A 21,642-nucleotide genomic window follows, 5' to 3' on the forward strand; every position below is an offset into this window, starting at 1 on the left:
TCCTCCATAAATAACGTGAGGTGTTTAAGGGGGGGGGGGGGTAAATAGCATCTCACCAGGGGAGGGAGGTACAGACAATTAAAATAATACACCTCACGTAATTTATGGACGCCCCCTTACGTGATTTGACTTTTTGAACACATCGGTCTTTGAAAATAAAGTTCCTAAATTAGAATACAAACAAATAAATAATGTTTTGTTAAAAAAAAAATTAAGATTTTTTAAGTGCCGATGGGTTCAATACAAAAATGAATAATAATTACATTTAATGGACATGATTACACTGAAGTGATGATTAAATTGGCTTTAAACAATATTAATATACAATCAACGACTTTTAATTGTTCGAAATTTGATTCTGTTTCAAAATACAAATTATAAAATTAATATTCACATCAATATATATATAGATTCTATAATGATTAAAGGACCGAGCACCTAAAATATAATTCCTACAATATGATGAATAGACGAGTTGCGTTTAAAAGGAGGATACTAGACAATAGAGGAATGTAACTGTTAGTCATCCATTTTGTTCATATATATACTTTGGCGACATTTATTTCTCAAAAATAATAATACAAATAAATAATGTCCACCTTTTATCAGCAACATATAATTCATATACAAATCAATAAATCAGACTTAATGAAAATAATTGAGATTGCAATCAATTAATTATAATAAAGACCAACTCAGATTCAACATACAAATCAAACAACGCATACAAATTTACAATAAATTGAATGGCGACGAATCGTCACGGCAGGAGACATCTCCCGTGAATGACGAAGATATTTTTTTTTTTTAAGTTTCGATGTGTGTTGAAATACGCAATTTTAGATGATTTAGTGTAAGAAAGACCTACTCGTAGCAGCACTCGGGTGAGATTCAAAAACATCGTGGAGTCCCGTATGCCAAATCGAATACATTTGACATACTGAAACCTCGCTAAGTAGTCGTTTATGACTATCACCCTTAGATTGAAAATATCAATAGGGATTCAGGAAAGCAGGACTGCGGTCGAGAAAATTTAGAGATAATCCAATTTAGTAGCTCCGCTTGATTCGTATTACCAATTGGTGTTGTTAAAAATGCTAGATTGGAAAATGCCGTCAGGCGTTACATTAAAATAAGGCAATATGAACTTAAAACTCAAGCGGGCAAATCAAAATTTGACACGTGTATTTGAGGTACGTGTGTCGGATCAATTTTCGGAGTATTTTTGTGGTCGCACAGACCAAGCTCTTTGAGTTTCCATTCCCAACCCATAATTTGTACAGCATGAAGTGTCTCCGCTTCAGTATGCTGTCGCCGCAACATGCCCTCCTATAAGTTTGAAAGGAATTTTTTTTCCGTTAATTAATGTAGAAATTAATTAATAATAATGAACAGATTCAGTTGTTTCTGTTTCCTCTTTGAAATTGTAGACGCTACCACTCAATAGAAAACATAATAATTAAAGGCCGGCACTGCACTTGCGAGCCCTCAGGGAATGTGTCTATAGGCGGCAGTATAACTAACATTAGATGTACCCGATGTGTCCTGCCCCGTTATATTAAAAAAAAAAATTTTTATATGCCTACATTCTTTCTTTATAATTATGCATACATTCCGAACCAAAACTATAATATTCAGATATATGGAGTCAAAACGTAACATTAAGAATATTTCGCGACAATTTAAAACATTTACAGAATAAGCAAACGAGCTAAACGGACGGCCTTTGAAGAAGAGGAGGGAAGAGGATTATACCTTAATCTTTTCCCATTTATCATCAACCTCTTGCAACCACGAGTTGATCTGCCTTCCATTGCATCTAGATCGCTGCGCATTTCTTTTCTCTTCTTGATCGGGCGCTAGTACGTTATACACTTCTTTATCACGTAATATCGTGCAAACTGAAAACGGCAGCGCCTGAAAGAGTAGCAAATTAATATTATTCGCTTTTATAATCATAAAGATGTTTAAATTTATACCAGCAGACCAAGACGTTGTCCTATGCACACGTCTTCAAACGACAAAAATCAATCTAATTGTAAATCTAAATAATTTTCGACTACCCTCACTGACACACTAACATTACATCAAAATGAGTCCAGCCGGCGGGATTATATATAATCTATATATGTGTATACAACGCAGGCGTAAATATGATTTATGACCCAAAATCTCAGTTCATAATGCGTCGACTATAATTGGCTGCGGCAAATACACAGACATTTTACAATTATCACGGAAGCAATCTGAGATTCATATTATGTATTTAATTTGACGGCATTGTTTACTGACTTTCGAAAAAAATCATAAATACCTGATTTGCAACCGCCCGTTCAGCCCGCCCATGCACCCGTAAAATTTCCTGCTCCACAGCCAACACCAACTTTTCCTTTTCCACTTGATGCTGTATCCGTAGCCGGGTTCTAAATAAAATATTAAACACTAAAAGATTCGCTCAAAGATAGATAGAAATATACATTATATATATTTATTAAATAAATAGATAGAAAAACAAAACAAACAAGGTTGCACTACCTTGGTTGGTTGTTTCTCCAAGTGTGACAGTAAATTGATACGTCAATTGTCAAATGATTTTTTTATATAACGGGACAAACGAGGTTCACGCGATAAGTGATACCGCCAGAAGGCTCGCAAGTACGTCATGGGCATAAGAATACGCTCTTTTGTTCGTACTAAATCAAATATATTTCAGTGGGCAGCTGTTTCAACATAGTAGATAAAACGTATAATTAGAGAAATTGGTTTAGCTCAGTTAATTAAGTGTTTATTGTTTCAGTAAGCTTTCAAACGGTTTTTTCTGTAGGAATTTGACATCTCCAGGCGAGATATAAGTAGAATATTTACAATACTATAAACTATATTTATAATGTATGCGGACATAACATTTAAATTATACTTAGCAGGACAAGAGTTAAAGCCCTATTTTTATTTTCAAATGGAATGGAATTAAAACGACAACCAACCATTTACGAATTCAATTCGACAAATTCAACTGTCTAAAATTTTTCGAGAATCTAAAAAGCAAATCGATTGAACATCGTACTTTATTAAAATTACTTTAGTAAGTTTCAGAAGACAACAGTGATACGGAATTTTAAGTTTGTTTAAGTTTTAACCGAATTTATAGAAATCAACTTTAAAAAATCTCACCTCTCCCTCTCTTGGGACATGAACTCCGTGATCATCTGCTGTGGCATGTTGATGGGAATATCAACCTGAGGCTCAGGGTTCACGTTATTTTGAAGCGTGTAGGTGCATCTATTCATCAGGTACTTATTGAAGTCTTTAGGCGGTTTCGGTTTGACTGGAAAAAGCGTTTTCTGACGGCGCTCGATCTAAAAATATAGAATATTTCTTTTAAATCCTTAGCATAGTTATGGTATTTGACAATTCATTAATATTAAACAAGAATTACAATTATAAGCAATTACATTAATATAATGTAAAAAAAGCGTTGCCGTCACCACGCGGTTAACAGTTTCAAGGAATGCAATCATGAGTCAAGATTGAATCTCGCGAAATCTAGGAGTCTTGAATTTGAGATTTTGGAATTACTTCACATTACATGAGTGAGCAATTATATGCTGTAGGGGTTTATGTAAACCACACATATTGTATAGCGAGAGTGTAGCGTACCCGCGCGCTATAAAATATTATCTACTCATTGCTCTAATCTATCTATCTTGTGAAGGACTTTTCTATGCAATCAGAGATGCTCTTATTCTTCTTGAAGAGTCTTGTTGGTTTTATCCTCTGTGTTTAAGAGTATCAAACAATAAAATAGCCAACTATTTTTTATATGGAAAATTTAGTCGCCATTGAACTGGTGCAAGTCATATTTCCAATTAGGAGGAATTTAATATTAATGACGCTCAGAGATTAGTTGTATATTGTTCATCGAATAAATTAACTTTTCCGACACCACAGCCGCCTACACTCCGACCTCCACAGAATCCCACGAGATCTCATCATGATAAGTTGTTTTTTTAAAATTATTAATATTTTCACAATTTATCTTTTAAAAAAAGACGAGATCTTGCGGGATCGGGATTGTATTCCTTAGTTGCAGTTTCCACGTAATCTAATTATATAAAATAATTGTACCCACTAGTATTCACTCGACAGAATATATTGAAAATTATAAAAATTCTAGAGTATTTTAACACTTCCTAACTTATTTATACTTCCCGAAGAAGACGTATTAACTAACACACACTTTAGCACAGTTAACGTGTTTGAAAATAAAATAATATTATTCTAACACTAATATTATTGTAAAAGTTGATCTATATTTTAAACTAGTGAAATTAAATTTTACTTATTGGTAAATAGAAATTACTGTTAAAATTTAAGTCACGTATATCGAAAATTAAAGTATAGCCCATATATTTATATATAATGAAAGTGGTACTATATCTTGGTGGATTTCCTGTACTAGACAGCTTCATGGGTCACTGTATAATTACTTAACAAAACATACCTGTTTCCTTTTGTGTATGTACATTTGATAGGGATTGGAATGCGTAACATTATGAACGATATTTTCAGAATGTTCGGACTTTGTCGGCTCCCTCGAGTGGCTCTCTCTAGAGGCTTTGATCTTTCTCTTCCTTGGGTGGACGTCCACCGAATGTCCCGAAGTAGCTGTACACATAAAGAGACAGTAAAAATTCGCCCTCTTAAATAATGGCAACACCAACAACAAAATATTAAACACCAATAACAGAAAGAGCATTCACTAAAACATTTAGGATACGAACATAATGACAGAGCTCCCGCGCCCCGTGTCTAATGACATTACGCACAGCTCGAATGAAAAGCTCGCTGAAGCTCGGGGAGACGATCATTCAACACAGATTCATTCAAACACATAGGGGATGGCGATTTTCCATTTCTAAAGCGTTTGCAAATGCGAAATGGTAAATCATGAATCAGGCTCAAGGGAAGAGAAGGTAACTGCGTGGTGCTGCAATGTCATTATACGCATCGTAAAACTCCAGGGCTCGGTAGCTGATGATATACGTAAGTCCCTCGAGGACATGCAGAATGCAAAAATGTGACCAACCATTGAGGAACGTATCGTATGACACATATAACAGAGAGACAGCGGAAGTACAGATAATATTATTAATAAATTACAAGAGTGTCCTCTTTTCTTTGTAGACTTATTGTGAGGACTGCGGCGACCTCTGCCCCCCGGTCCGTCTTCGTATGTGCGTGCACATAATACATATTATTTAATAAGTGGCATATAACTATAGGCAAGCTAATTAGGGCTACCAGTTTATTTAGTCAAACAGGTGGCACCCGAATTCACGTCCAAACATCATTTACATATCAAATCATCGAACATTTTTGAAAAATCTACACATTTAAGGGGGCAGGGCAATCTCTAGAATTATTAGTATTAAAATGTACTAAAATTTTTGTATCGTAAGATGTTATGTAGGAACTCTTTAAAGATTGTTTTCAAAGGTATTTAGAAACATTGTACAACCACAGTAATGATTCAAATATATATGGGTCATGGGAATGCTTAACTGTTATTGACTTAATGTGAACGAGATCATAATTCTTGCAAAGATTTCTGATAAAGATTGCCTTCTGACAACCCCAATTGGTAGCCCTCATTAGATAAAACATTCAATTCGAAAGTAAAAGATGGAAAATAGCCAAAGAAATCTTTACAGAAGATGAAAATCATCAATTGCATCAAATCTAACAAATTTGCGAGATGTGATACGTAAACAAAACAAAATCACTTTAAGCTACACTTTCAAAGAAAAGAAATAATGGAAGAACAGAGAAATATATAATAATGAATTACAAGATTGGCGTGTGCTCTTTGGAGACTTTAAGGGAGAATGATAGCGCCGGCCTCTGCTTCCTGGTCCGTCTTCGCATATGTGCGTGCACATATCAATTACAAACACGATGTTAAACAAATACAATCTAGATTAGTAAAAAACATTACCGCTTAGAAAAACATCATACAATCACATAAAGCCATGACTATTTCTTTTCTTTTAATATATGGCGTATAATGGGGACAAAATGTCGGATTCAATTATTATAAAGGGTATTCATAGCTGGATCGAAAACGTAAAATAAGGACATAGACTTTTCAAATATTTCAGGTTTTCTCCCCTTTACACATGTTAATTGGTTATGAGAAAATGGTTCAAAGTTAATCTTTTAGTCTGTTGTGTTATACTGAATCAAGAATTATTGATGTTTTTCTATAGCGCGATATAAATTACCTGATTCGTTTCTCCCACCTGAGGTTCCTGATGTTGACGGCGCATCATCAGCCCCCTGAAATTGCCTCGCATTAAAACTATGAAACCTAACACTTAATAAAACCAGTGCAAATTAAGTAAAAATAAAAGACATTTGGATAAATAAAATACATGCAGACAAATAATATGCGTAGATAGAAAAAGGCCCTTAAAATTCGGTGTCGTCTAGCTAACGAATACTTACTGGAGGTGGGCTTTTATGGGAACTCAGAATATGGTTAGATCCCGATCGGTCTGAGCCTTGCGGGCAATTTCCTTTATCTTTGTCGGCGTCGTTCGTTCTATGCGAACGCAGTACTCTTTGCCCGCCCTATAACAAACTCCACTTAAACGCACCGTTACCGACAAATCTATCTACGGTTTAAATGTTCTTTTACTTTTACTTATGTACGTCAAATTATAATAATTTGATGGACGTATGGTACAATATTTGCACTCGTTTCGTCGATTTTTATTGTCATTTCAAATATATTGTACCACGAGCACACAAGTGTATGTTGAGCACTACAAGCCATCTGAATCAAAATAAAAAAAATATTGAAAATAAACAAAATTTAAATAAATCTATTTTCAGACGGTTCAAAGCACTCAACACTCCAGATGCTTATAAATTCCATGTAATATAGGTCAGTACATAAATGCATCAAAATTTGAATATATCGCATTATAAAGGCAAATAACGTTAACAGGAAGTATCACACATCACTGAATGCATGATGTATCTGTGCGATCCAACTATTATATAACTACGAATTTATTACGACGATTCTAACAATTAATAAAATATAATTTAATAATAAATTTAGGCTTGCGAGCATGAGTGCAAAAATTTATAAGTGTTGTATGTTTGACAAACTTTTAGAACATATTCAGATGATCCATTTAAGTAATTTTTATTCCAACCAAGGACAAGATCCATTCACCAAAATCGGTTCAGTTGTTGATATTTGAAAATTTAATATTTTAATTTTTTCCTCTTCAGTTGTGACTGGAATCTGAAGTTGATAAAACTTTTAAAATTCCTTATACATATATCATCAAAATTATTGTCTGTTTAGATTAACATTTAGCATTGATAATATCAATTCAAACTTGGCTTAGTTAAAAAAAAAAACACCAGTTGGATATTTACTTATGTGAGATCTTAGATTTTGTGTGACACAAACAATTGTGAATAAATTGTGTAAAATATATTCCTTTTCATCTTATTTAGGTTATATACATTCAACAGATAACATACTGCTTTTTACTTCATAATGAAAATCGGGAATACTGAAGAACTTTTGGTCATTTTAAAAATCATAAATTTCCTTGGAAGCTACATCTAGAAATAATGAACATCACAAAAATGTACCAACCTTGCCTTCCAATCGCTTGTCATCTGAATTTCCATCAGAACTGTCGGATGTTTGCCCTGTGTCCGCTGTACATGGGATCACATAAGGTAATGTTGATGCACTACCACGCCCCTTTCCTCCTCCACGCTGTACGCCTTTAAAACACATACAAAACTAAAGTAAATTTATTTTTGTAATCGGAAAGAAATTGATTCTTCGGTTAGGAAATAATCTCAAAAATAAGCAATATATATATATACAAATATGTTATTTAGACAATGTAAACTCACCTTGTATTAAATTATTTACCTAGGAATTATATGTGTTATTTTCCAACAAATTTGTGAACTAATAAGTGTATGTATACAATTTTGTAATTTAGCACACACTCGAGCCTTAACTAACCTCCTAACATACTTTTTGAAGTCAGTTAAAAAAAGTGATAAGCCCCATGACTCAGAAATTAAAGTAACTTGTTTTTAGATAAAATTAAATTCATTCGTTATTAAATACCAAAAATTCAATATGTTGGTATTTAATACCTAATGAATATGTCAATTAATGACAACACTGGTATTTTATTCTTCATAGCTTACAAATTCCATACTGACAAAAACTTGCAAATTCAAATCTAAGCCCTGAGGGTCGTGCATTTGATTCTCAGCTGTGCAGCAATAAATTTAACCTCCAGATGCGCAATTATTGCTGATGATTAAGAACATTCTGAAGAACTTGCATAAGAGCTGTATTCTTAAAACAAATCAAACTTATATATAGTCAACAGCTTTAAAATCTATCCTCTGTATAAAGCTTAAAACATTTAACAACGCTAAGATAAGATAGGCTTTAGAGACACAAATATACAGACAGAAATATATCTGATGCAAGACATCCTACTTCTCTATAAATAATCAAAAAGATATGCTATGATATCTTAGGCTTTACAGTTATAGTTTATAGCATCATGATTAGTACGAAATAACATACCTTCTTCCTGTTCATTCCTATTTCCAGAACCACCAGCTCCACCTGGAATAACTATCTTCAAAGGTGGAACTTTGGGGGCCATTGGTTCCTGTGGTTTCTCTTCACTTTCCCCATCATCCTTACTTTGGCCGGGTTTAGGACTTGCTACAGGACTCCTACGGTCTTGCTTACCACTATGCAGTCCAGTTTTACCAGAGCCTGCTTTTCCCTGAAATAAATAATTAAGGTTTTAGCATTTTAAATTAAAGATAAACAGTGTTGTATTATGAGGCATGGGAATGACATTTCTGTGTAGTTGTGTGTTTTTCCAGGATTGTACAACAGAATTGACTCTGAAACTCATGTGAAAGTTTGTTGCTGTGTCCTTAAAGTTAGTATATTACCTTATTTCCTGAAGCCCCTTTGCCTGTAGCTTGAACTTTCCCGGTAGACGAAGTGGCAGCATTCTTGGTAACGTTGGGCGAAGCGCCGCCTTTACTCAGCGGTAACGCGCCCGTCTTGCTTGCAGGGCCAGGCTTACTGTAATTTAGTAGTATGTTAAAGCATTATTTACAAAACGCAATACACTTATCTTTTTATGGCCATTTACCATATCTGTAGATCAATTACAGATAGGTCTTATTACATTTAAATAGTTCAATTCAAGAAGCTTGAATACAGGATTTGAACAAATTTTGAATAGTGTTTTTAATAATGGCCTTGACATACTTTTAGCAGTTTACAATCTAGAAAAGGTCAGTCTAAACTCTATATATCTAAAGAAACAATTACTGACGTTTCGAAGTTGTAAGGGTAAGATATGTTATAAGAATGGCTTTATATGAACAAATCAAACCAAAGTGTTTGAAGTGAAATCAATTTACATGGACTTTACACTTTAGTTGTTTGTCGCTGCCTACAGTAATCTTACAGTTACTTACCGCCCTGTCCCAGTCCTAGCTACAGGTGCAGGCTTAGCCATTGGCTCCTTTTCTTCAGTCTCTTTACGCTTCTTCCGCTTAGAAACGTCATCCTCGGGTGAGTCAGCTTCTTGATTTTCTTCATAATTTCCTTTCTTACTACTTAACGTTGTGTCATCCTGTGTGGATGACACTACTCCGCTACTCAACTGAGAACCTTCTGAAAATTATTTTATATGAACAACAAAAAAAACACACAAAACAACTCAAAAGACAACTCCTCTACCCTAACAAGACTCAAAAGAGGTTTAATTTACGACAATTTTTAAACAACCTGAATCAAATCTTGTCTAGTGTAGTTACTATACATGCATGTGTATTAAATAATAACAAAGATGTGTTCAAGAGCATTAGGTACAGTTAAGATATAAAAGTATAAACTACCATCTTTGATTTCTGTATTGCCTTTCTCTTGTGGGGTGGCCTCTTTTCCTTCAATTTCACCCTGTGCTAGGCTCTCCATGTTGGTTCTTTTACTACCTTCACTGTTTGTACTAGCATTGCCACTTTTCTTGTTGCTGTCATCCCTTGTTCTTGCAATATGAGCAGCTCTCGCGTTATTATCTGCAGCAATAAAATAATGTATTGTAAGTAAAAAAATTAAGCAACAGTATAGATTTACATGTAACTACAATGAGTTGAGATTTAAATCTAATTAAAATTGTGTAAGAGTTTATTTTACCTATGTTTGACTAAGCAACAACTAAACTTAGTTTTAAACAAAGAACTAGAAACTGTCTCAAACAACAATTTACTAGGGCAAAACTTTAATTACAGTTCACAATTTCAATCTAGTTTTCTTTCGATCTTCAATTTAGTTTTTTATAATTTTTTCTTTATGTGATCTCAAATATAATATATTTTAGTTACACTGCCAATTTATCAATATGTCATTAACATAATTTAGACGTCAGTGGTTACTATCTATAATTTGTTTTCACAAATAATGTTGAATTACTAGCTAACCATTATTAGACAGTCACCTTACTGGAGTTTGTAAAGTACTAATTTTGGTTTTAAAGTAACATATAAGACAATAAATCTTTAGTAAAAATAGTGGTCAAAATATTCTGTACAACTTAGCTTAGGTAAAAAAAATTATTCAATAGGTAAAAGGTAATAAAAATAATTTCATGCTATTATATGTTACATTTTCAACGAGAAGACAAGTGTCGAAATCACCTGAAGTGAGGTGGTTTCCTTAGCATGTGGTATCCTATATCTAAAGAATTATATGAATCAATTCCTTCTTTGCTCCCTGAGATATTATGCTGGTTAAGAGAGCAAAGAAGGCAGATAATCAACTAGTCCCTAATTAAAATAAATCTGAAAAGTACAAATATTAATGCTATCACCATGTGCAGGTATATTACTAAGAATAATTTTGTTCTGCATTATCTAGGTGACTTCTTTTGTTTTTACTAAAATCAGACATTACAAACAAAATATCAATTTAATGTAAAAGAGGCTAAGATAGAGCTTGATACATATCTACTAGCTATTATTACTACAGTAAGATAAGTTGTTGGCACACGAAAAGATTATCAGTTTGAACTTTTTATTTACTTGCATTCAAACATACACACTATACATTGCTGTAAAACCAAATGTGTGAAGGACTTACTACACTAAATAAATAACATAAGTAGCATATATGGTACTTACCTCAGTATTAGCACGAATTAAAGTTCATTAGTGTATCAATAACCTAAATAAAACTTTTGGACAGCTATGACACAAACTGAAATTTCCTAAATTATTTATCAACAGGTTAAATGTTGCAGTTGATTTGAAATAAATGTGAATCTCTAACTAATATTCTATTATATTAATTTTACAGTCAATTAGTTGCTTGTTAATAACAACGTAACGTAATAATTGTATCAATACGCACAATCTACCATAACAGTTTTTCATAGATTGCAATGGACGAAACTATTTTGCATGAATTAGGTACGTATGTGTCTGCACAGTTATATTATTACGTAGGTTGGTTACTGTTAATAGTTTACATGGGAGTCGCAAAAATAAACTTAAAGCAGCGTGCACTTTAAAACTTGCTACTAATGACCAAAACTACCGACTCCCCTTTATTGTGCGAGAGCGCTCTCCTTTGCATTTCACGATGGCGAACACTTTGAATAGTTATCTCCGGCCGCAGACAAAAATTTCACATCAATTTTGCTTAATCAGTCTTTACAAATCCACCACCACGAAATTGACGTTACTAAGCGGCCATGTCGACAGGCCGTCGGGCGACTGCCGACACTATATAATATTTCTGCAACACGCCCCAATACGTTCCATTACAGGCATGCATAAATGTTACGAATGTGTTATTTTTATAAAAGTCGCGCTAAAAATCACATATTTGAACTCATGAATAGAAAAAAAGTATTTTTTTTATTACCATAACCGACGAAAACCCTATAATATACTATAGTTTTACAATTCAGAGACTTTTACTCGTAAGCATCGTCCAAGCGCATCCAACAAGCGTCCGTATTACGGAACGTTATAGCGTCATCAATAGATAAAGCACAAGTTTAAATAATATTCTGTGACGTTAAAGTGATAAGCGTCACTGTCAATTCCGGTCTATGATTGAGATACGTGGAAGTGGCGCGTAATTTAATAAAATAATTTTGACGTATAAATGATGGGTTGGGTCGTTCATTCTTTATTTTTTACTTCGCGACAGAAATATAATAGTACAGTACAAATGACTGAAAGATTGGTACACCTTGCTGGAGGCAAATAATTAAAACTAAAGTTTATAATTCACACACCCATTATACATTATTTGTAAAACAGTAAGCTTAAACACTTAATGGTGATAATAAATAAAGTAAGAATATTTAGATAACAGATTGTTCATAACAAAATCAAGCACTTTCGGTATACTTCCTATGTGGCTACGACTTTGTTTTTTTTAATATAAGGCTATTAATATGTATAAAGGTTTAATTAATGAATTTCAAATAAAAACCTAATATTACAATTTAAATTGAAACAAAAAATTATGTTAACTCTTTGATTAAATAAGTATCAAAATTAAGCATCATATCCATAAAATGACATAAGATTAAGCCAGCCTTAATTGTCCAATCTGTCATGTGTCCATATGTATGTCCATGATAGTCACTTCAATTTCAGGACATAAAAAGCTCCAATTAATATACATATTTGTATGCAGTTCTATTTAAATACTTTAATTAACAAGTAATCTAGTGGATTCATAAGATAGTCATGATTACAGGATATTAGTAATAAAAGTAACATGTTATATTACGAAAACTGGTCTACTGCTGTTGACTGTTAAATTTTATTGAATAATAAATATAATAATAATTATTGTTATAATACTAAGACTGAACCTTAAGAATAAATATTAATATACTTACTACTGTGTTCAGAAAATTGTTAGAATATATAGAGAACAGTTTTTACATCCTATGTTTAACTAATCACATTAAAAATCTTTCAATCATTTATTTTAGTAAAAAAATGATTTATTTCAATTCAAATTATACATTGTTTAGTATAGGTTTAAGTGAAAATAAAGTTTTTTTTGGTTTATAATATTAATATATTTTTTAGTTTTAATGTATCTATTTGAAAAGGTGTTGGAATCACAGGCAAATAAGTAAAATATTTGTCAAGATTATCACACAAGGCCTTCAAAATTATTTGAATATGTTTTCTGTTAATATTTTAATAGAACATTGGCAGTTTTTTCAACACCAAGGAACATTTTAATTACAAAATAGCTTTATATAGCCCATATATATTTAACAACATCCAACTTTTTTAATATACTATTTAATTATTATAAGCCAGTGGCAAGATTGGATTCACTATATCCAGACAACAACTAAAATTAAATTGTCAGAATAAAGAAATGTTTTGTTGAAGCTGTATTTAAAAGCCATGTAAACATATCAGTACTTATGAAATACAAATTAAATCAATGCAGTATTTAATAAAGAGCAGCTAAAAACCTTTAAAATAATTTTGTAAATCAAATAAGATATTTTCTGAAATTGGCACCTCTTCACTGGTTTTGTTTGTATGCTTAATGAGCACTGATTGCTACAATAAATTTATAGTTAAAAAAAAAATTAAAAACAAAACTTACCTTTCAAGGATAGTAAATAGTCGTAGATGTGTGGAGCTGCATAATCTGATGGGGCTTTTCCTTTAGTGTTTTTTACAAAAGGCTCTGCACTATGCTCAATAAGAAATTTAACCATCTCGAGGTTTCCTGATGTAGCAGCATCATGAAGAGGAGTATCATCATCTAATCCCTTTGCATTCACATTAGCCCCACCATTTACTAGTACCACTACTACTTGTAACCAACCATAACTACATGCTTCATGTAAAGGTGTCCATCCTTAAGTTAAGGGAGGAAAAAACAAATACAAAACAAGATTAGACAAAATATGCAAAAAAAACTAAATAAACCTCACCAAAAATAAAAGTAACTAGAACAACAACTTAACATATAAACATAGAAAATACTATTTGTGACTTAAGTATTACAACATTCATGCATACTTGACAGAGACAATACTCCAGAAATACAACTAGAAGCTTGACTTGAAGTTATTACCTTAACACAAAAAAAGGATGTCTTATAATGTAAAGTAACACATACGGGCTATACAAAGAGTAAAACACAAATTATTATAAGGTACAAAATCTTACTGACCAATACCTTGTTCATATAGTGGTTTATTATATAGGCCCGTTCAGATTTTTATGATGTTATATTTAGAGATATTGTTTCTTGTATATAATATGCTATGTGTAATCTATCTTTCTTATACGCAGGTGTCTCTAATACTTGATATAAGCATACTTAAAAACAGTCACTAGTATATATACCTATAAGTCTCACTGTAATACAGTGTAAAAAATTAATACAAACAATACACATTTACTAATTAATATTTTTAAAACTAACCACCTATTAATCCAGATACACGAAATCAAAAATATAATCAATCAAATATGGCAGTTCTGATGGATATCTAGATAATTGTTAACAATTATCCTATTCTTTAATGACAGCTGCCTAGATAATAGTTAACAATTATCCTATTCTTTAATGCATGGTGCCATGTCAACATGGTAACTGGTAGGTAATTAAAGGTATAGTAAAGAAAATTTATTAAAAATTAGTTTTTGAATCATTTTTTTTAAACACATATGGATTAGATTGCTATTTATTCACTTATCAAGAATTTGTATTATTTTGCATTACTATTTGAAATACATAGACATAATATTTGAAAATTTACAGTCCCCTTCAGGATGTTTAACATTTCAGTACATTTTTCAATTTGTATAATATAAAAAGTTATTTCTTTTTTGATGAAAGGGCTCTTATATAAAATTCATTATAAAATATTTAAGCTAAGAGTTGCTTTAAGCTGAGAATGCAATAAACAAATTCCCAGTACTTCCAAGTATCAAATATCAGCAAGCAATTTTTATGTTTAGAGTAAAACAAACAACATACTATCAATTTTCAAGTTTTTGTTAGCATTATTCATAGAAAAAGTACATACCTGCAAAATCTGTCACATCAGGGTCTTGTCCTTGTTCTAGTAATTTTTTGACTTGGTCATGATCCCCTCTTATAGCTGCAACATGGAGGGGGGTTTCACCACGTTCATTACGTTGTTGTCTTGTCCGTTTTCGTTCTTCTGCTGGGGTCGGAGCGGCTGCAAAAGAAAATGGCGGGAAGTCAATTTATGACAATATGACATCTTTAAAAAGGAGAATATTGATTTTATACCTGGTGGAGCATCTTGTGACGATATTTGCATCACAAGAGCCAGTTGTTGCCGCTCCGACATAGGCGCTATGACCTGCGTCCGTGGCGCGGCATCAGTGGCTCGTCCGGAGCCCCGCGACCGCGAGGTCGAAGGCATGCTTCGAGCATAACCACTCGCCTATACACAATAAATTAACTTAGACTACAATTTGATACAAAATCTTCTAAAAGCACATACTTTAACGCGCCAATACCGTAAATTACATGAATTGCAATGGCTCGTCTACGAACCTTCCTTTTAACCCCAACCAGAATTAATGTAGTTCAAAACAATAACACAAATAAAAGGATTTCGGTGCTTTAACAAATTAACACAACTTAATGCAAAACATTTTATAACTCCATAAAAAATTATAACGTCTCAACTATAGTATCAACAGTATCGAGACGTCATTCCAGAATAAAGAGAACAGACTACACTAGGTACAGACTTGAAAAAATATTAAATACAGATTCGGAAGATTTAGATCAATAATGCAGTATTTTGAGTGACAACAGCATTAGTATTTTATCATTCTGCTCATATCAATTAAATATGAAAAGAAATATATATTGTAACATTATTAATTTCCATATTAGAACTGAATTTTTACAGGACTGTCCCACAATAACTCAACAGTTTTTTCATTGTTTTATGAATTGTCAAAATTTTGCTAAAAATCTGTGCCATATTTGAAGTTTGGATTTCAATGATCAATCTTCAATTGATTAATTTAAATATAATATTTATAAATTAATTCATTCTGTTTAATTACATTAAGTATACTATCATATCCGTTATTATTTTATTATTTATATATTTATAATTAAAATACGGGATCTATGTAATAGGCATGTGGCGGCCAACCTTGACTATTTTCCGAAAGGTAATCTTACCTTCTCTGAAAGAAAACGCATTTTCTAAAGTGTTATATTCAACCAAAACCAAGCTCCCTAAATCAACAGCAAAATTAACATTGGTGAGCGCTAGTGTTGGAATATTGATAGGTGCCGGCTATGGAAGTTACACACATTACAAAGTTAATGTTAAAAAAAGAAATAATGTCATAGAAACTGATGAATATGCCTTTTTAAAAGAAGCACCAGAATACAAAGCTCATTACAAGGTAAATTATTGCAAACATATTTTTGTGATATTGGAGTTACTTGGTAAATTATTTAATACTCTTTATATTTGTAGGTTTTGAATGATACAGACTCTAGCAACTTACAACTTATTTTGTTTCAATATCGTACATGCCCATTTTGTTGCAAAGTTAGAACATATTTAGATGCTAAAGGAATCAGCTATGAAGTTGTTGAAGTTGATGCTGTTCTGCGACAAGCAATAAAATGGTCAGGTTATAAGAAAGTGCCTATTTTATTAGCAAAAGTAGAAGATGGTTATCAGGTAACCGTAGACTTTTTCAAATGTTGATATTTCAATGCTATTTATGAAATGTATCTTAGGGACACATTCAATATTATTTATATGTGACCTGGTAAGACTGGAGTTTCTTTCCACTACAGATTACCAAAGCATTTTTCTTAATTAAATTTGTGACATTTATAGAAATATAAAAAAATGCAATTTTAAGTTTGACTTTATATTTAAATACCCTGCTTTTAGCTGTTAAACACTGCCTATTTATTGATCTGTGTAATATTGTTTGGTCAGTTATATTTTATGAAATGATGGCCACATCATTGACTTACCAGATTTTACTTCTGGATTTAATTTGTTTTTGCTTTTTAGCAATTACTTGATAGTACTGCAATTATATCTGTCCTTGAAACATATCTTCGGGATAAGCAAATGCAGTTAAGAGACATTATCAAATATTATCCCTCAACCCGGTATACTAATGATTCGGGAAAAGAAGTAACTGATATAACCAATAAATATTTTGTAATGTTAAATAGTACAACAAGTGAAAAAAAGAAAATTGCGGAAATGTAAGTTTCATAAAAATTTATTCAATGACTATGCCTGATTAAACTATGTCAGTATTAAACATATTTCTATGGGTCTTTAAATTGTCATTATCTTTTACTTTGCTTATCCCTTATATCATCAGGAATTATTTGTTACGTTTATAAAAGACCCATCAACAAAACATTAAAGTTAGGTCTAGGTGACATGGAAATCGATAACTATGTTTATGTTATATATTCTAGTATTTTTATATTTAGAACTCATGTTAAGTAACAGTACAATTAAACAGTCTGAATAAATCAATATTATTTTGGTGTTTTTAAATCAATTTCATATAAGACGGTGATAGTATTTACTTACTAAGTAATTATTTATTTATTTAAATAAAATCTTTTGGATTAATTTTAATATTTATCGTTAATCACTATTGCATTTTATTTTTTTCCATATGCCAAAGAAGTATAACTTCTAACGCGTGTACATAAGTACACACACTCTTTTTTTTTGTTGAACATGAATTTAAATACAATATCCTTTTAGATCATAAGATAGTTTACAGAAATTTCCTTATGTTTTCAGGGAAGAGCGGGATTGGAGAAAATGGGCAGATTCTGTATTGGTTCACACATTGTCTCCTAATGTCTACCGAACAACTGAGGAAGCTATTGAGACATTTAAATGGTTTGAAGTTGTTGGTGGATGGAGAGAATCATTCCCAGCTTGGGAAGTTGCACTTATGGTTTATGGTGGCGCAGCTGCAATGTGGATTATTTCAAAGAGGCTTAAAAAGAGGTAAGTGTGATTAATCTTAATGTGTACTAGTATAATATTTCATTTTATTCAAGACAGAATGTTTGTTAAAATATTTTAAGTAATAAAAATACTAAGTGTGAGTGTGTTGTATTTAAGAACAAGCTGACCCGGCGAACTTTGTTCCGCCTTAATGGCAATAAATAAGCAGTTTTTTTTATTGGAACAAAATACAAAAAAATTAAATACCTACATTAATCATTCATTATTATTTCTGTATTTTAGTACATAGGTTACTCTTCACTTAACAAACAACGCAGATGGTCTTCCGACCCGTGAACATGCCACGTATAATTGACCATGGGAAAAACATGAATGTTCTAGATTTAAACCACAAACTTTTAAGGATTGGCCTTGTGATTTGTTGATGGTCATGGCAAATGCAAGACGTATCGGAAATTGAAGTCTTTTAAATTCAAACGGCATATCGGTTGGGATCATCGGGATCCTCGGAATAAGAACTTCCTCACCATTACCGATAGTCAGCAATTGCTCCGAGAAATCTTCAGCAGATGTATCATTAAGCAATGTAACTCTCATGTTTCTTGTCAGCTGCAGTTTCTTCACATAGCGCCATAGATTTGACGATTTGAGGCAAGCGTTTATTTCGTCGGCAGTCGTAGATCTTGGAATTACTGGCAGTATTTAGCAGAAATCGCCAGACAGTAAAATCATTGCTCCTCCAAAACATCTCGAGTCATTGCGTAAATCTGTTAATGTTTTGTTAAGTGCTTCTAATGCACGTTTATGCGCCATTGTGCATTCGTCCCAGATGATGATTTTCGATGCCGCTAAAACTTTGGCCATTGCTGAGTGTTTTGCAATATTACACGTTGGTTCTTCAATAGTTTGAAGATTTAACGGTAATTTTAATTCTGAATGAGCCGTACGGCATCCTTCTAACAATGTGGCTGCTATTTCAGAAGAAGCAACTGCAACCGCTATGTTGGATCTCACCCGAACAGTTGCTAAAACTAATGACATGAGGAATGTCTTGCCAGTTCCACCAAGGGCATCTAGGAAATATAAACCACCGTTTTCATCATCGTTTGCCTTCATTAAAGTATCATAAACTTCCTTTTGTTGGTAATTCAACAGGGTTACATTCGTTTGAACTACTAAATCTAATTCCTGGTGATCATATTCACGTTCCCGTTCCAATACTCGATTAAATGCGTCTTTCGACAACAACAACAAATAGAAACATTCATCATTCTTTGGACGAACTGTATACATACGACCATATCGAGTTTTATAGTTCTCTTCACTGTTTATACGAATGGGCAATGGCACTATCATTACATTTAATTATTTATTTAATAGAAATATTTTGAATATTGATTTCTTACAAATATCAAATTGTCATATATACGTCATTACATAGCTGTCATTATACGTCAATTACATAGCTATCATTTGCGTTTTATTATTCTTTTTTGTTATACCACGTTTTATAGTGACTGACGTTTCATGTCAAGTCCTTCGGGAACGCTGTCGAACGGGATAAAAAGTATCCTATGTCCGTCTCCTGGCTCTAAGCTACCTCCATTCCAATTTTCACCCAAATCTGTTCTTCCGTTCTTGAGTTATAAGTGGTGTAACTAACACGACTTTCTTTTATATATATAGATAGTTACTAAAACAATATTTTATTATAACATAGCGCATTGGCAAAGTATCAGGTAGAAATATTTGTTGATGTTAGGTTTGGATTCACATAAATATTAATTACCTATTTGGTTAATAAAGCATAGGTAATATATGGAAACCAAAATGTATACTGGGCCAATAGTGCCCTTACCATAAATTATTGTAAGACTGAAATAAATGTCAGGGTCAGTTTTGTTGTCAATAAGGCATTTTTTGATTTAATTAATGAAATAAAATGTTTTGCATTGAGTTATTATTGAAACTACATTAAATGCTTATTAATAAATGAGGAATAACTATTCAATACCTATTTGCGTGAGACTTGTTGTTTGATGTAGTTGTTATGTAGGTATAGGACAATACAAAGGCTAAATTTTAATGTTATATAATAATATGTTCTTTACACTCATGTAAATATTATAATAATGAATATATTTTGGTTATAAATACAGCCTATATAACAATGTAAAATCCTAATGATGAATATTAGAAATTGGCCCTGTAATTAGTAGTTTATTTATTGCAAATATCTAAATGAAAGAAGTATAGATGAGATGATACTACTAAAAATCAATTCAATAAAAAAGCAGAATATTATTGTTTCAGACATAACATTAAAGATGACGAGCGTCAGTCGTTATATGATGCAGCCAATGATTGGATGTCAGCCATTCAAAAGAAAGGCACTGTTTATCTAGGTGGTGATACACCTAATTTGGCAGATATAAGTGTATTTGGTGTACTTTGTAGTATTGAAGGATGTCGAGCTTTTGAAGATTTGAGGCAAAACACAGCCATAGGTAATTGGTTTGATAATATGAAAAAACACTTAGAGGCCACTAAAGGGAGGGTTATACCCCTTAAATAAAGTAATTTTAACAAATATGTACAAAAGAAAAATATGTTTTATGGCTCATAATGTTCTACGGCCATTCTTAAAGCCCTCAAATGTTTACCATCTTAAATATAGCTAGTGTGGTAATCAAGTTGATTTGTCCAGGATAAATTTATAATAAAATGGTATTTTTAAATTTTGAACTAATTTAATTAATTCTGTCATGATGTGGCTAGTCTTAAATGGCCATTTCTATTAATATAGATTTAATAAAGAGATATGTCTATCCATGTACTATACCAAAAATCAGTTACTAGCTGCCAGTACTTGTTTAAAATTTATCATAAAAAAACCTTATTAATATACTGGACATAAATTGGACTTTTAAATAGATCTTTTCTCGCGGGGCATTCTTATGGCTACTTTAGTATTATATTTATAATTAATATATCATTTTAGTTTCAAGATTAATATTAATTTGCGAACCTTTTTCAAGGAAGCGCGCATGTAGTGTATCTTTAATAAAATCATAAGCGTATGTTTAGTTGATTTAAAAAGAAATTGTTTAAATATACCAGAATTTGTATTTTCCAAAGAAATTTTTAAGTTTTTATGGTACACAATAAGTTGTATTTCTCAGTTGCTGTGTTTTAGTTTACATACCTTGATAATAACATATTTACATTAGATGTAGTTAAAATAAATGTAAATTTGTAACTGCTGTTTTAATCATACACCAAGTGTTGACTTTGATTGCGTTCTCAAGGCCTCGTGGCCAACCATATTGTAAATTGGTATATAACGGACACCGATATTTCGAATCGAGACGGTACAATCACGAAATTCGTTCCATAGCACTTCAGGTCCGAATAGTGCCGATTTATTTAGTTTCGGAATAGATAGGAGAAATTGCAGTGATGATTTGAATGGCACCATTATTTCCGATGAAAACATGCGAAAACAAAAAAACAAATTAAAAAAGAT

General features: G+C 32.2%; 2 protein-coding genes across 9 annotated transcripts; one reads left to right on the forward strand and one right to left on the reverse strand.

Annotated features, from left to right (window-relative positions):
- Positions 1 to 29: 29 nt before the first annotated feature.
- On the reverse strand, positions 30 to 15,848 carry LOC110999159 (ankyrin repeat domain-containing protein 12). Of its 8 annotated transcripts, none has more exons than XM_022268095.2 (16): positions 15,680 to 15,848; positions 15,410 to 15,566; positions 15,180 to 15,335; positions 13,742 to 13,999; positions 9,988 to 10,167; positions 9,565 to 9,763; positions 9,028 to 9,163; positions 8,645 to 8,852; positions 7,679 to 7,812; positions 6,505 to 6,630; positions 6,300 to 6,336; positions 4,502 to 4,665; positions 3,172 to 3,356; positions 2,315 to 2,423; positions 1,756 to 1,917; positions 30 to 1,329 (listed from the first exon to the last, which is right to left on the reverse strand). In XM_022268095.2, exons 2-16 carry the CDS (start codon positions 15,543 to 15,545, stop codon positions 1,156 to 1,158), a joined length of 2,364 nt encoding a protein of 787 aa, XP_022123787.1. In that variant the 5' UTR covers positions 15,546 to 15,566; positions 15,680 to 15,848; the 3' UTR covers positions 30 to 1,155. The 8 variants fall into 8 exon arrangements, with proteins under 8 accessions (XP_022123787.1, XP_022123779.1, XP_022123813.1 ...); XM_022268087.2 differs by having other exon boundaries at positions 6,282 to 6,336; XM_022268121.2 differs by lacking the exon at positions 13,742 to 13,999 and having other exon boundaries at positions 6,282 to 6,336.
- A 277-nt stretch (positions 15,849 to 16,125) lies between these two features.
- Positions 16,126 to 21,343, forward strand: LOC111000112 (prostaglandin E synthase 2). The gene is made up of 5 exons (XM_022269465.2): positions 16,126 to 16,554; positions 16,629 to 16,838; positions 17,184 to 17,383; positions 17,943 to 18,155; positions 20,430 to 21,343. The coding sequence occupies exons 1-5, from the start codon at positions 16,282 to 16,284 to the stop codon at positions 20,689 to 20,691; spliced, it is 1,158 nt and encodes a 385-aa protein (XP_022125157.2). The 5' UTR covers positions 16,126 to 16,281; the 3' UTR covers positions 20,692 to 21,343.
- Positions 21,344 to 21,642: the final 299 nt, after the last annotated feature.

The sequence above is a fragment of the Pieris rapae genome, chromosome Z (assembly GCF_905147795.1).
Source record: "Pieris rapae chromosome Z, ilPieRapa1.1, whole genome shotgun sequence".
NCBI classification, from domain to species: domain Eukaryota; kingdom Metazoa; phylum Arthropoda; class Insecta; order Lepidoptera; family Pieridae; genus Pieris; species Pieris rapae.

Bases quoted from the DNA above. Each gene is read 5' to 3' on its own strand.
- LOC110999159 (XM_022268087.2), bottom strand. From the start codon at position 15,545: ATGCCTTCGACCTCGCGGTCGCGGGGCTCCGGACGAGCCACTGATGCC. The intron at 9,164-9,564 runs GTAAGTAACTGT...ACTAAATTACAG, and splicing joins GCTAGGACTGGGACAGGGCG to TAAGCCTGGCCCTGCAAGCA. The intron at 6,631-7,678 runs GTTGGTACATTT...AGTTTGTTATAG, and splicing joins ACAAGCGATTGGAAGGCAAG to GGCGGGCAAAGAGTACTGCG.
- LOC111000112 (XM_022269465.2), top strand. From the start codon at position 16,282: ATGTGGCGGCCAACCTTGACTATTTTCCGAAAGGTAATCTTACCTTCT. The intron at 16,555-16,628 runs GTAAATTATTGC...TTATATTTGTAG, and splicing joins AATACAAAGCTCATTACAAG to GTTTTGAATGATACAGACTC. The intron at 17,384-17,942 runs GTAAGTTTCATA...TTATGTTTTCAG, and splicing joins AAAAAGAAAATTGCGGAAAT to GGAAGAGCGGGATTGGAGAA.